Source organism: Nycticebus coucang, chromosome 22, assembly GCF_027406575.1.
Source record: "Nycticebus coucang isolate mNycCou1 chromosome 22, mNycCou1.pri, whole genome shotgun sequence".
NCBI classification, from domain to species: domain Eukaryota; kingdom Metazoa; phylum Chordata; class Mammalia; order Primates; family Lorisidae; genus Nycticebus; species Nycticebus coucang.
In genome coordinates, this window is record NC_069801.1 from 33,798,475 (window position 1) to 33,811,348 (window position 12,874).

A 12,874-nucleotide genomic window follows, 5' to 3' on the forward strand; every position below is an offset into this window, starting at 1 on the left:
TAACAAAAAAATAGTCGGTCGGGCTCGGCGCCCGTAGCACAGTGGTTATGGCGCTAGCCACATACACCAAGGCTGGCGGGTTCGAATCCGACTTGGCCAGCTAAACAACAATGACAACTGCAACAAAAAATAGCTGCGCGTTGTGGCGGACGCCCGGAGTCCCAGCTACTTGGGAGGCTGAGGGAAGAGAATCGCTTACGTCCAAGAGTTTGAGGTTGCTGTGAGCTGTGACGCTATGGCACTATACCGAGAGAGACATAGAGACTCCGTCTGAAGAAAAAAAAAAAAAAGAAAAAGAAAGAAAGAAAGTATCGAGTGGCGCCTGTGGCTCAGTGGGTAGGGTGCCAGCCCCATATACTGAGGGTGGTGGGTTCAAACCCGGCCCCGGCCAAACTACAACAAAAAAATAGCCGGGCGTTGTGGCACCTATAGTCCAGCTACAAGGGAGGCTGAGGCAAGAGAATCGCCTAAGTCCAGGAGTTGGAGGTTGCTGTGAGCTGTGATACTACAGCACTCTACCGAGGGCGATAAAGTGAGACTCTGTTTCTACAAAAAAAAAAAAGAAGAAGAAGAAGAAGAAAGAAAAAGAGAGAGAGAGAATCACTTGAGCCCAAGAGTTTAAGTTTGCTGTGAGCTGTGTGACCCTATGGCACTCTACCGAAGGCAACAATTAAAAAAAAAAGTCTCAGTGTCATTTATTGAAGAGTGCTATCCTTTCCTCACTGACTTGTGTAATGCCATCTCTATCATAAGCCAAGTTTCCTTGTTAGTACTCTTCATTTTGGCCTCACAGCCTTTGCTTCTTATTTTCCTTCGATTCGGAATGCTTTTTTCTCTGTTCCTTTCAGAGCTACCTCCCTTTCGCCCTTCGGATCACAGATCAAATGTCATCCCCCTCCCATTTGGATTGCTCTATAGGCATTTCCAGTTCTGGGACTCCATGCATGACTCAAAACGGTTGGGAATGGCCAACGTTGGCAACAGCCTCTGGCCAGCTGTTGCCAGGGCGGCTGTTGCCGAGACAGCCGAGAAGGGGAGAATTAGGCGTCCGAGTGACGAAATCAGGTCCGCGCCCGCGTCGCTAGGGAGTGCCGTCACCACGCGCGGGCGACCGGGGGCGGGGTCAGGGCTGAGTCACGTGGCTTGGTTGCCTACGCGCTGCTGGGCCGTGGGAAGATGGCGGACGGAAAGGGAGACGCCGCCACTGTCGCCGGGGCCGTGGTTGAGGCTCCGGCGGTAGCTGGAGCCGGAGACGGAGGAGAAACTGAGTCCATGGCTCGGGGTCATCACCCCACATCTCCGGCGTCGGGAGCCCCGGGACTGCGACCATGTCTATGGCAGCTAGAGACAGAGCTGAGGGAGCAGGAGGTGTCGGAGGTCTCATCTTTGAACTATTGCCGGAGCTTCTGCCAGGTGAGGGGCTGACTGGCTAGCTTTGGGCGGGGGGTCGGAGAAGGCAGGGGAAGAGGCCCCGGATCCGTTACAGCAGCTAGGGCCGGACTGAAAGGCGCCACCTCCGTGACTCGCCGCGCCCCCGAGTCGGGAAGGCCCAGCTCGGAAGCTCAACCGCTGGCCCCACTCTGCCCCTGCCCGGCTTTGGCACCGCGGGAGCAGGTTGCTCTGGGCCATACTGAGAGTCCGGAGGGCGCCGGCCGCTCCCTGAAAGGGCCGTGCCCTGCAGCCGTTGCCAGCGTCCCGGCCTGGTGGTTGGGGCGCCACTGCCCCCGAGGGATTTATTGCTCGTTCTTGCCAGGAGATCCTTTTTTGAGTACAGATCTTTGAACTCGAAAACCCATGTTTTTCTGAATAATCCGGAGTGGTGTATTGCGGCCCGAGATTAATCTTTAGAGTCAACACCTTCTGGGCCCATAAAAGGTATGACAGTTGGCTTTGAAAAGCATGTAGGGCTTTCTTATTAGGGATTGCGGAGCCTGTTGGTTGTTAGGTTTGGTTTTTGCCTTTTTTTTCTTTTGACATTTAAGCTGTTCTTTCGCTTCTTCTATGTTCTTTTAAGGATTGTGCTACCAAGAATGAGGCTGGGTCTTTGAGCAGAGGAGGATGGAGAGACAAAATGGGGAGAGAGAGATGTAGAGTGGCCTCTTTTGGCAGTCGTCTGATATTTCTGTGCCATTTCTGTACTATAGTGAGTCCTAAGATTACATATTTGTGGGTGTGTTTAATTTAGTCTTCATGATCACTCTAAGATTTTTCTCAGTGTTTTCAAGTCTTTTACAAGTGTTGATATTTGCTATTAATTCTACTTCTGACGTTTGTTCTGTCAGTTGTTGGAGCTACTCCTCTGTTCCTCTTGGTGTACCTTAGAGAACGCAAAATAATCGTAGTCTGTTAGCACCTGGACTCTTAATGAGTAGTCTGAATAAACTGTAGTGTTCCAAAGTTATAATTTTGGGGGCCAATTTGCTGTGTTGATCCAGAGAAGAATCAAAAGTTGAGTTGCTTGATTGCTCTTCCTTCTGAGCCAGAAGCACCTCATATCTTTGAATGGAATTTTATTGTTGCCAATCTTTTTCCATACATTGTATCACTCTAGTTTTTGTTGTACAACCTTCAGCATTTCCCTGCACTATTATTTGTTAATTTGTGATCGTTTTCTGCTTTCATTTGCTTTCATAGTAATAGTGATTATTCTTATTTAGTACACTTGTTTATTCTGCAAATGTTTACTGATTCCATAGGATGATGCCAGGCACTTTACCAAGCACTAAGGAAGCGTGAATAAGACATAGATAGCACATACCCATGATGAGCTTGCAGTGGATGGGAGGTGGTAGAAATGTCACTATTACCAGTGCCTTTTTTTTTTTTTTTGTAGAGACAGAGTTTCACTTTATGGCCTACGGTAGAGTGCCATGGCCTCACACAGCTCACAGCAACCTCCAACTCCTGGGCTTAAGCGATTCTCTTACCTCAGCCTCCCGAGTAGCTGGGACTACAGGCGCCCGCCACAACGCCTGGCTATTTTTTGGTTGCAGTTTGGCCGGGGCCCGGTTTGAACCCGCCACCCTCGGTATGTGGGGCCGACGCCTTACCGACTGAGCCACAGGTGCCGCCCCCAGTGCCTTTTTTTTTTTAATCTTATTTTGTCACCCTTGGTAGAGTGCTGTGGCATCACAGCTCACAGCAACCTCTAGCTCTTGGGCTTAGGCAATTCTCTCGCCTCAGCCTCCTGAGTAGCTGGGACTACAGGTGCCCACCACAACACTCGGCTATTTTTTTTGTTGCAGTTTGGCCGGGCCGGGTTTGAACCCGCCAGCACTCTACTCACTGAGCCACAGGCACTGCCCCCTTTTTTTTTTCTTCTGAGACAGAATCTCACTTTGTCACTACCCTGGGTAGTGCTGTGGCATCATAGTTCACAGCAACCTCAAACACTTCGGCTCAAGCAATCCTCTTGCTTCAGACTCCCAAGTAGATGGACTACAGGCTCCAGCTACAACGCTGGGCTGTTTTTAGAGTTGTGTTCTCATTCTTGCTTTGGCTAGTCTTGAACTTTTATTTGTATTGTTTTATTTTGAGGGGACAATCTCAAGCTGTTGTCCTGGGTAGAGTGCTGTGGCGCCATAGCTCACAGCAACCTCCAACTCTTGGGCTCAAGTGATCCTCTTGCCTCAGTTCTTCTATTTTTAGTAGAGATAGGGTCTCACTCTTGCTCAGGCTGGTCTCAAACTCCTGAGCTCAGGCAATCCATCTGCTTTGGAGTGAGCCACTGTCTCTGGCCTCCAGTGCAATTTTAGTAATGATGGATAAGATGGTGTAGAAACAGTGGGGAGGAGAGAGCCCTCCTTGGACATTCTAGTGGGAAGGACAGTTAACTAGTGAAAATAAGTAAAAAGGTTAATTATAGATTGTTGTATGTGCTTAGAAAGAAGTCACTGGGGGAGCCTACTTTAGTAGGGTAGACCTTACGACTGAAAGTTTCAGGTGAAAAAGAGTCTTGTCTGGGGATAGAATGGTAGTGAACATTCTAGTGCCAAAGGTAGAGGTGGAAAGGGACATAGAATGCTATGGGAGAGAAGGAGGAGCTAATTGGGGCAGGAGGAGGAAAACAACTGTGAATTTTGGGTGAGACTTTTAAGCTTGAGTTCTCTTCCCAGAACGATAACAAGAGTGAATGAATGTAACCAGTCATATTGAAGCTTGTCAAAAGATACCATTTATGTGTATTCTGCTTTTTATGTCTAGTACATGGAGCTCCAGTTTTATTTAACACAGTGTTTTACTTTCTTTTTCTTTTCTTTTTTTTTTTTTGAGACAGAGCCTCAAATCGTCACCCTGGGTAGAGTGCTGTAACATCATAGCTCACAGCAACCTCCAACTCTTGGGTGCAAGTGATCCTCTTGCCTCAGTTTTTTCTATTTTTAGTAGAGATGGAGTCTTGCTTTTGCTCAGGTTGGTCTGGAACTTGTGAGCTCAAGCTATCCAACTGCCTTGCCTTACCAGAGTGAGCCACTGCGTCTGGCCTGCTGTACTTTCTTGAGTCTTGGTGACACCTAAAGATGTGAGGGGCTAGAATAATTTTTAAAAGAAGGCACTTTTTGAATTTGTCTTTCTTATGAAGTTTTCTTTTTTTTTCTGGAAATTTTTCCAAATGTGACTTTTGTACCAATAAGTTAAATAAAAATAAGACATGTTCTGTAACATTGTAATGGAAAACACATTGGATTGGGAGTGAGTTGGGTCCTAATTGTGCCTATAGCACTTCTTAGCTGATAACCGTGGGCAAAGAATGACTGCAAAACTATATTTGGCGGGTGGGCAGGCGCAGTGGTTCACACCTGTAATCCTAGCACTCAGGGAGCCTGAGGCCAGTAGATTGCTTGAGCTCATGAGTTTGAGACCAGCTTGAGCAACAGTGAGACCCTGTTTCTACTAAAATAATGAAAAACTAAGGCAAGGGGATTGCTTGAGCCCAAGAATTGGAGATTGCTGTGAGCTATGACACCAGGGCATCTTCCAAGTGCTAAAAAGCCCCTAAGGCTTGGTGCCCGTAGCACAGTGGTTAGGGCAACAGCCACATACACCAAGACTTGGTGGGTTTGAACTGGGCCCCGGCCAGCTAAAACAATAAAAAATAGCCAGTCCCAGCTACTTGGGAGGCTGAGGCAAGACAATTCCTTAAGCCCAAGAATTTGAGGTTGCTGTGAGCTGTGACGCCACGGCACTCTACCAAGGGTGACATAGTGGGACTCTGTATTAAAAAAAAAAGAAAAGGGTGGTGCCTGTGTCTCAAGCAGTAGGGCACTGGCCCCATATACCAGAGGTGGCGGGCTCAAACCTGGCCCCGGCCAAAAAGAAAAAAAAATTGCAAAAAAACCCCACCAAAACCGTATCTCATTTTCTGATCTTTATCTTCTTTATAATGCTTTATCCAAACAGCAGGGGAAAAAAGCTATGTACACCTACCTCTTCCTCTTCACAAAATTTGTCAAAAAATTTTTGACACATTTTCTCCAGTAGCCCAAATAAAAATCAGGCATGTCCATGATCCCAAAATACAGGTAAAAAGGTAAAAATTTTATGAAGAAGCGGGAACATTTTCTTTCTTTCTTTTCTTTTTTTTTTTTTTGAGACAGAGCCTCAAGCTGTTGTTGCCCTAGGTAGAGTGCTGTGGCATCACAGCTCACAGCAACCTTGAACTCCTGTCTCAAGCGAGTCTCCTGCTTCTGCCTCCCAAGTAGGTGGGACTACAGGCGCCCGCCACAACGCCTGGCTATTTTTGGTTGCGGCCATCATTGTTGTTTGGCAGGCCCAGGCTAGATACGAACCTGCCAGCTCAGGTGTACGTGGCTGGTGCCTTAGCCACGTGAGCCATAGGCGCCAAGCCAGAATCAGGAAAATTTTCACCATCAATAAATATGGTCTAGGCTGGGTGTGGTGGCTCATACCTGTAATCCTATCACTCTGGTAGGCCAAGGTGAGTGGATTGCCTGAGCTCACAGGTTCAAGACTAGCCTCAGCCAGAGCTTGAGCCTCCTCTCTAAAAATAGCCTGGCATTGTGGCTGGTGCCTGTAGTCCCAGCTATTTGGGAGGGTGAGGGAAGAGAATCGCTTAAACCCAAGAGTTTGAGGTTGCTGTGAGCTGTGACACCATGGCACTCTACCGAGGGCGACATAATAAGACTCTGCAAAACAAACAAACAAACAAACAAAAAAATGTTTAATAGCTCTTGGTTTCACATTTGAAAGGCAGAATAAGATTTATTCATTCACTTAACAAGCACTAATTGTGTGAGTGAGTTCTGAAGGTAGGAACCAAGTGAAGGCAGGATTCATGTACTCTGAGAAAGGAACACATAAAATGTAAAGTAAACGTTACATGATCATAAAGGCCTCATGTGCTCATGAGACACTTTACTAAGATGTGTTTTTATCAGGTATTTAATGAGAAACGTGCTAGATACTTACATTGTACTGACTTCATCTCTTTTGCAATACACTTACGTTGTACCCAGTTGAACCATCTTTTGCATTACTTAAAAGCACTGGGTCTGTCTTTGGAATTGTACCAAATCAAGAAATAAACTAACATGAGTAGAGAAGCTTGTCTCATTCTGGGCATATTTTCAATTTTCATAAGTTTGTGAAGATGATAAAATGAAATTTCAGAAGTAATAGTTGCTAGAAAATGATACTTAATCAGGTTGTATCCAGTAAAAAATTATATTAAATGACTATGGGATATGTGTGTACGCTTCTTTCTCTCAGTTCTTTTCTGCAAACACTGTCTGCCAGAGAGTGTGGATAAGATTAACCTCAGAAAACAGTCTTTCTTTGTTTAGCTGAAAAAATGATGATGTCTTCTCAAGTTTTTGCTATATTTTGGGAACTTAGACTTCTAAAATTCTATGACTGGTGGCTCTATTTCTAACATGTTTTGAAGACTTTCAAAGTGAACTTCATTTTACAAACTTGTAATTCCTGGACAAATGATTATACTTTGAGAATACTAGGCAAAGTAATCTTATGAGTAAAGTATGTTTATAGGAGACACTTGTAGGTTCTAGACTATCAGTGACTTTGTAGATTTTTAATGGTTAAAATAAATTTACTGCATGTGTTTGTTTTTCTTAGATGGGTAATTCAGTATACAGCAGTGGGTTCTCAACCTTCCTAATGCCGCGTCCCTTTAATACATTCGTGACCCACAGGTTGAGAACCGCTGGTATAGGGGCTCTGAGTCAGGCCACACTGGCTTCACAAACTAGTTTGTGACCTGGGATTTTTATTTTCTTCAAATCTTAATCTGCAAATGGATAGTAGTACTTAGTGTTCTCAATGTAAATACATTGTTATGAGGACTGAATTTGACACTCTATTAAAAACCGTATCTCTGGAATTGTCTGAAATACCCAGTTTTCTTAGGTTTGGAATAAAAGTCTTTAAAACCTTGGCCCCAGCTTGCTTTTCAGCTCTTCCCTAGCCAGGGACATTACCCCAATCCTATTTTTTGCTCTTATTCAGATGTTCTTTACTTGGAGTCCATGGACCAAAGAGTGATCTCATTTATTCTTTTTTTCGTTTGTGTGTAGAGACAGTGTTTTACTTTATCGCCCACAATAGAGTGCTATGGTGTCACAGCTCACAGCAACTTCCAACCCCTGGGCTTAGGCGATTCCCTTGCCTCAGCCTCCCAAGTAGCTGGGACTACAGGTGCCGGCCATAACGCCTGGCTATTTTTTGGTTGCAATTTGGCTGGGGCCGGGTTTGAACCCACCACCCTCAGTAGATGGGGCCAGTACCTTGCCCACTGAGCCTCAGGCACCACCCAATCTCATTTATTCTTCTTATTAAAATCTTTTGTGTGGAAAAAAAAAGAGAATAAACTTTTGTGTGTGAATTTCAAAGTACCTTATTTTGGGGAAAGATGATTTTCAATTTTCATTTGATTCTTCAAGATCTAAGACACATAGTAGGTTTTCGGTAAGTATTTACCAACTGACTGATCCATGAGGATAGAATTAACTAGTACAAGATCTCGGGTCATCAAGTATTGTATTCTTATGTCTTTCCCTTTCATTGTGCAGTTCTCTCATTTTCAGCATGGCAAATTTTTCTTTAGGGCCCAGGGTATATGTGCTCTTCCTTTTTTCTTTTTTCTTTTTTTTTTGAGACAGAGTCTCACTTTGAGACTCTGACATCGTTGCTCACAGCAACCTTAAACTCCTGGGCTCAAGTGATCCTCTTGTCTCAGCCTGAGTGGCTGAGACTACAGGCGATCACCACAATGCCCAGCTAGTTTTTCTATTTTTTAGTAGAGATGAGGGTCTTGCTTTGGCTCAGGCTGGTCTCGAACTCCTTGGCCTCCAAGAATGATAGGATTACAGGCGGGAGCCACCGTGCCCAGCTCCTGTTAGTCACTTTATTCTCTAAAATTCTTCTGTAGTTTTTTTCCCCAAAGGCAAGGTGAAGTTCAGGCTCTTTAGTTTGGCATAATTGGAATCTGGATCCTCAGCTCCCACTTTTCCAGTCTCACCACAGTGTCTGTCTCTCACTCTGCCTGATTAACCCCAGAGTCTTTTTTTTTTTTTTTCTTTAGAGGCAGAGTGTTACTTTATCGCCCTTGGTAGAGTGCTGGCATCACAGCTCACAGCAACCTCCAACTCCTGGGCTTAGACGATTCTCTTGCCTCAGCCTCCGAGTAGCTGGGACTACAGGTGCCACAATGCCCAACTATTTTTTTGTTGCAGTTTGGCCAGGACCGGGTTCGAACCCACCACCCTCAGTGTATGGGGCTGGCGCCCTACGCAGTGAGCCACAGGTGCCACCGTAACTCCAGAGTCCTCTCATTCCCATTTATCTGCTTACTCATTTTTCAAGACCTGGCTGAGATATCATAGTCTATCAGAAACTTCTGATTTCAGTAGACAGATTAGGTGATTCATTGGTGTATTTTGCAAACTGTACTCAAACATGGTACCTAATATTTGTTTCCACGTTTGGCTCTTTTGAATGGTAAGCCAAAAAGAGCAGGGATCTTGTTGATCTTGTTTACTTTTCTTTGTATACTTTGAGCCTAGGAGTTAATACAGTGCCTGAGGGCCGAGTGTACATGGCTCATGCCTGTAATCCTAGCACCATGGGAGGCTGAGATAGGAGCATCCCTTGAGTTCAGGAGTTCTAGACTATCTTTTTTTTTTTTTTTTTTTTATTAAATCATAGCTGTGTACATTAGTGCAGTCAAGGGGTACAATGTGCTGGTTTCATATACAATCTGAAATATTTTCATCAAACTGTTTAATATAACCTTCATGGCATTTTCTTAGTTATTGTATGAAGACATTTGTATTCTGCATTTACTAAGTTTCGCCTGTACCCATTCTAAGATGCACTGTAGGTGTGGGCCCACCAATTACCCTCCCTCTCCCCCAACCTCCCACCTCCCCTCCCCTCCCTTGGCCTTTTCCCCATATTTTTGTGCTATAGTTGGGTTATAGCCTTCATATGAAAGCTATAAATTAGCTTCATAGTAGGACTGAGTACATTGGATACTTTTTCTTCCATTCTTGAGATACTTTGCTAAGAAGAATATGTTCCAGCTCCATCCATGTAAACATGAAAGAGGTAAAGTCTCCATCTTTCTTTAAGGCTGCATAATATTCCATGGTATACATGTACCACAATTTATTAATCCATTCGTGGGTCAATGGGCACTTGGGCTTCTTCCATGACTTAGCAATTATGAATTGGGCTGTAATAAACATTCTGGTACAGATGTCTTTGTTATATTGATTTTTGGTCTTCTGGGTATATACCTAGTAAAGAAATTATAGGATCGAATGGCAGGTCTATTTTGCTATCTTTTTTTTTGAGACGGTCTCACTATGTCACCCTCTGTAAAGCGTGGTGACATCATAGCTCTCAGCAACCTCATACTCATGGGCTTAAGCAAGCCTCCCAAGTAGCTGGGACTATACATGCTTACCACAATGCCCAGCTATTTTTTTTTTTTTGTTGTTGTTGCAGTTTTTGGCTGGTGCTGAGCTTGAACCCAACACCTCTGGCATATGGGGCAGGTGCCCTACTCCTTTGAGCCACAGGAGCTGCCCCCAGCTATTTTTTGGTTTTTTTTTGGTTGCAGTTGTCGTTTTCAGCTGGCCTGGGCTGGATTCGAACCTGTCAGCCTCAGTGTATGTGGCTGGTGCTGTAACCACTGTGCTACAAGCACCAAGCAAGTTCCAGACCAGGCGTCCTCAAACTTTTTCAACAGGGGGCCAATTCACTGTCCCTCAGACTGTTGGAGGGCCGGACTGTAGTTAAAAAAAAAAAAAAAAAATCTATGAACAAATTCCTATGCACACTGCACGTATCTTATTTTGAAGTAAAAATCTAAACGGGAACAAATACAATTCATACCGCTTCATGTGGCCAGCGGGTGAGGACGCCTGTTCTAGACTATCTTGAGCAAGAGCAAGACCCCCTGTACACTAAAAATAGAAAAATTATCTGAGCCTGAGTGGGTGCCCGTAATCCTACCTACTGGGGAGGCTGAAACAGGAGGATCACTTAAGCCCATGAATATGAGATTGCTGTGAGCTAGGAGTTTGAGATTGCTGTGAGCTAGACTGACACCATGGTACTCCAGCCTGGCTAACAGAGTGAGAGTGTCTCAAAAAAAACAAACAGGAAAGCAGTGCCTGGTACACACAACTGTTAAGAATTTATTGAATGAGGGCAGTGCCTGTGGCTCAAAGGGGTAGGGCGCCGGCCCCATATGCCAGAGGTGGCAGGTTCAAACCCAGCCCTGGCCAAAAACTGCAAAAAAAAAAAAAAAAAAAAGAATTTATTGAATGAATAATATCGTAGAGGCTTTATCATGCACTAAAGAGAAGAATACTTTAAACAAGGGAACATGTAATGAAGAAATAGTATGTAAGAAATTTTACTATGAGAAATTACCATAGGGCGGCGCCTGTGGCTCAAGGAGTGGGGCACCGGCCCCATATACTGCAGGTGGCAGGTTTAAACCCAGCCAAAAACTGCAACAACAACAACAACAACAACAACAACAACAACAAATACTTTATAGTAAAGGAACAGGGTGAGAGATTTTGGTTATTTCTTGGAGACATTACTTAGGAATGTAAGCCTGCATTCATATAATAATGTATCACATCTACCTACATGTGCAATGAGAAGTGACATTGAAGGAGAGAGAAAATGAGAGGCATTAAAGAATTTGGCGAAGACTAAGCTACGTAATTGAATAATAATTTGGAGATGTTGAGATGGGGAGTATCAATCTCCTTAACTCTTTGAGCTTGATGGCTGTGAGGACTCTTGAAGCTGCTTCTCCTCTCCTTGAGATAAGGATTCACTCTGTTGCCCATGTTGGATTGCAGTGGCGTGATCATAGCTCGCTACAAATTTAAACTGGGCCGGAATCAATCTTATCTCAGCTTCCCAAGTAGCTGGGATTACAGGTATGCTCCACCGCACCCCACACTTGCATATATATTTTTTTTTGTGTGTGGTTTTTTTGGCCGGGGCTGGGTTTGAACCCGCAACCTCCGGCATATGGGACCGGTGCCCTACTCCTTGAGCCACAGGGGCCGCCCTATATATTTTAAATAATTTCTAATGCATTGCCTTCTCTTCTTGTGCTACCTTCTCTTCGGAGATGTCTAAATATCAAAGACTACATGACATATAGTTATCATAGCAAAAGCTAGCTTTGTAGTGCGTACACTGAAAAGGCAGTACAAACGCGACCTGTGAAGCAGCGAAAACTTTCGTTTACTGTGGTACTGCTACCTTGTCTTTTGCTATGTATACTGTGGCCCCTAGTGGTTTCTGTTTCTTTTTTTTTTTTTTTTTTAGAGACAGAGTCTTACTTTGTCACCCTCGGTAGAGTGCCAAGGCGTCACAGCTCACAGCAACCTCCAACTCTTGGGCTTAGGCAATACTTTTGCCTCAGCCTCCCAAGTAGCTGAGACTACAGGCGCCCGCCACAACGCCCGGCTATTTTGTTGTTGTTGCAGTTTGGCCCGGGGCTAGGTTTGAACCCGCCACCCTCGGTATATGGGGCCGGCGCCCTACTCACTGAGCCACAGGCACTGCCTGGTTTCTGTTTCATTCTGTGGGTCAGCATTGGTAGAAACTCTACATATAAAGCAATACTTACTGTAAGAGTAAAAAAATTAAAATGCATTTGCTGTTTATTCAGGTCTAGTCACCTGTCACTTCTCCCACAAGCCTTCCCTGATTATCTTATCTATGTTTTTTTTTTTTTTTGAGATGGTCTCAGTCTCTCGTCTTCAGTAGAGTGCTGTGACATGAAAGCTCAGGGCAACCTCAAATTCTTGGGAACAGGTGATCCTCTTGCCTCAAGGCTCCCAAGTAGCTGGGACTATAGGCTCCCACCATAACATCCAGCTATTTTTAGAGACAGGGTCTTGCTCTTAACTTTTGCTCAGGCTGGTCTCCAACTCCCCAGCTCAGGCAGTCCACCTGCCTTGGCCTCCCAGAGTGCTAAGATTACAGGTGTGAGCCACCATGCCTGGCCCTGTCTTATCTAAAATAGCACTTCCCCATTGCCTTCCACCTCTTTTTGCAGTTTTGGCCAGGGCTGGGCTTGAACCCACCACCTCCAGTATATGGGGCCGGCGCCCTACTCCTTGAGCCACAGGCATCACCCGCCTTCCACCTCTTTTAACACTGCTTTATTTTTCTTCAAATCTCTGGCTACTATCTGATATTCCCATCTGAAATGTGCCATGAATGTGTTGACTTTTGTTTGCCCAGTGCCTGGACTAGTCCTGGTCCTTAATGGGTATGAGTAAATACTTGTTGATCTTTATCTCCTCCCTTTCCTAAATCCTCCACTAGAGTTTTTGAGGGTAACAAGCAAGTTTTA

At 44.8% G+C, this 12,874-nt stretch overlaps 1 protein-coding gene across 1 annotated transcript in view; it reads left to right on the forward strand.

Moving 5' to 3' along the window:
* Window positions 1–1,151: 1,151 nt before the first annotated feature.
* RLF (RLF zinc finger) overlaps window positions 1,152–12,874 on the forward strand; it is a 111,358-nt gene continuing 99,635 nt past the window's right edge. Inside the window, exon 1 of the mRNA XM_053576234.1 lies at window positions 1,152–1,413. Within this exon, the coding sequence (XP_053432209.1) occupies window positions 1,177–1,413 (237 nt within the window). The 5' untranslated portion in view covers window positions 1,152–1,176. The remainder of the gene's footprint in view (window positions 1,414–12,874) is intronic.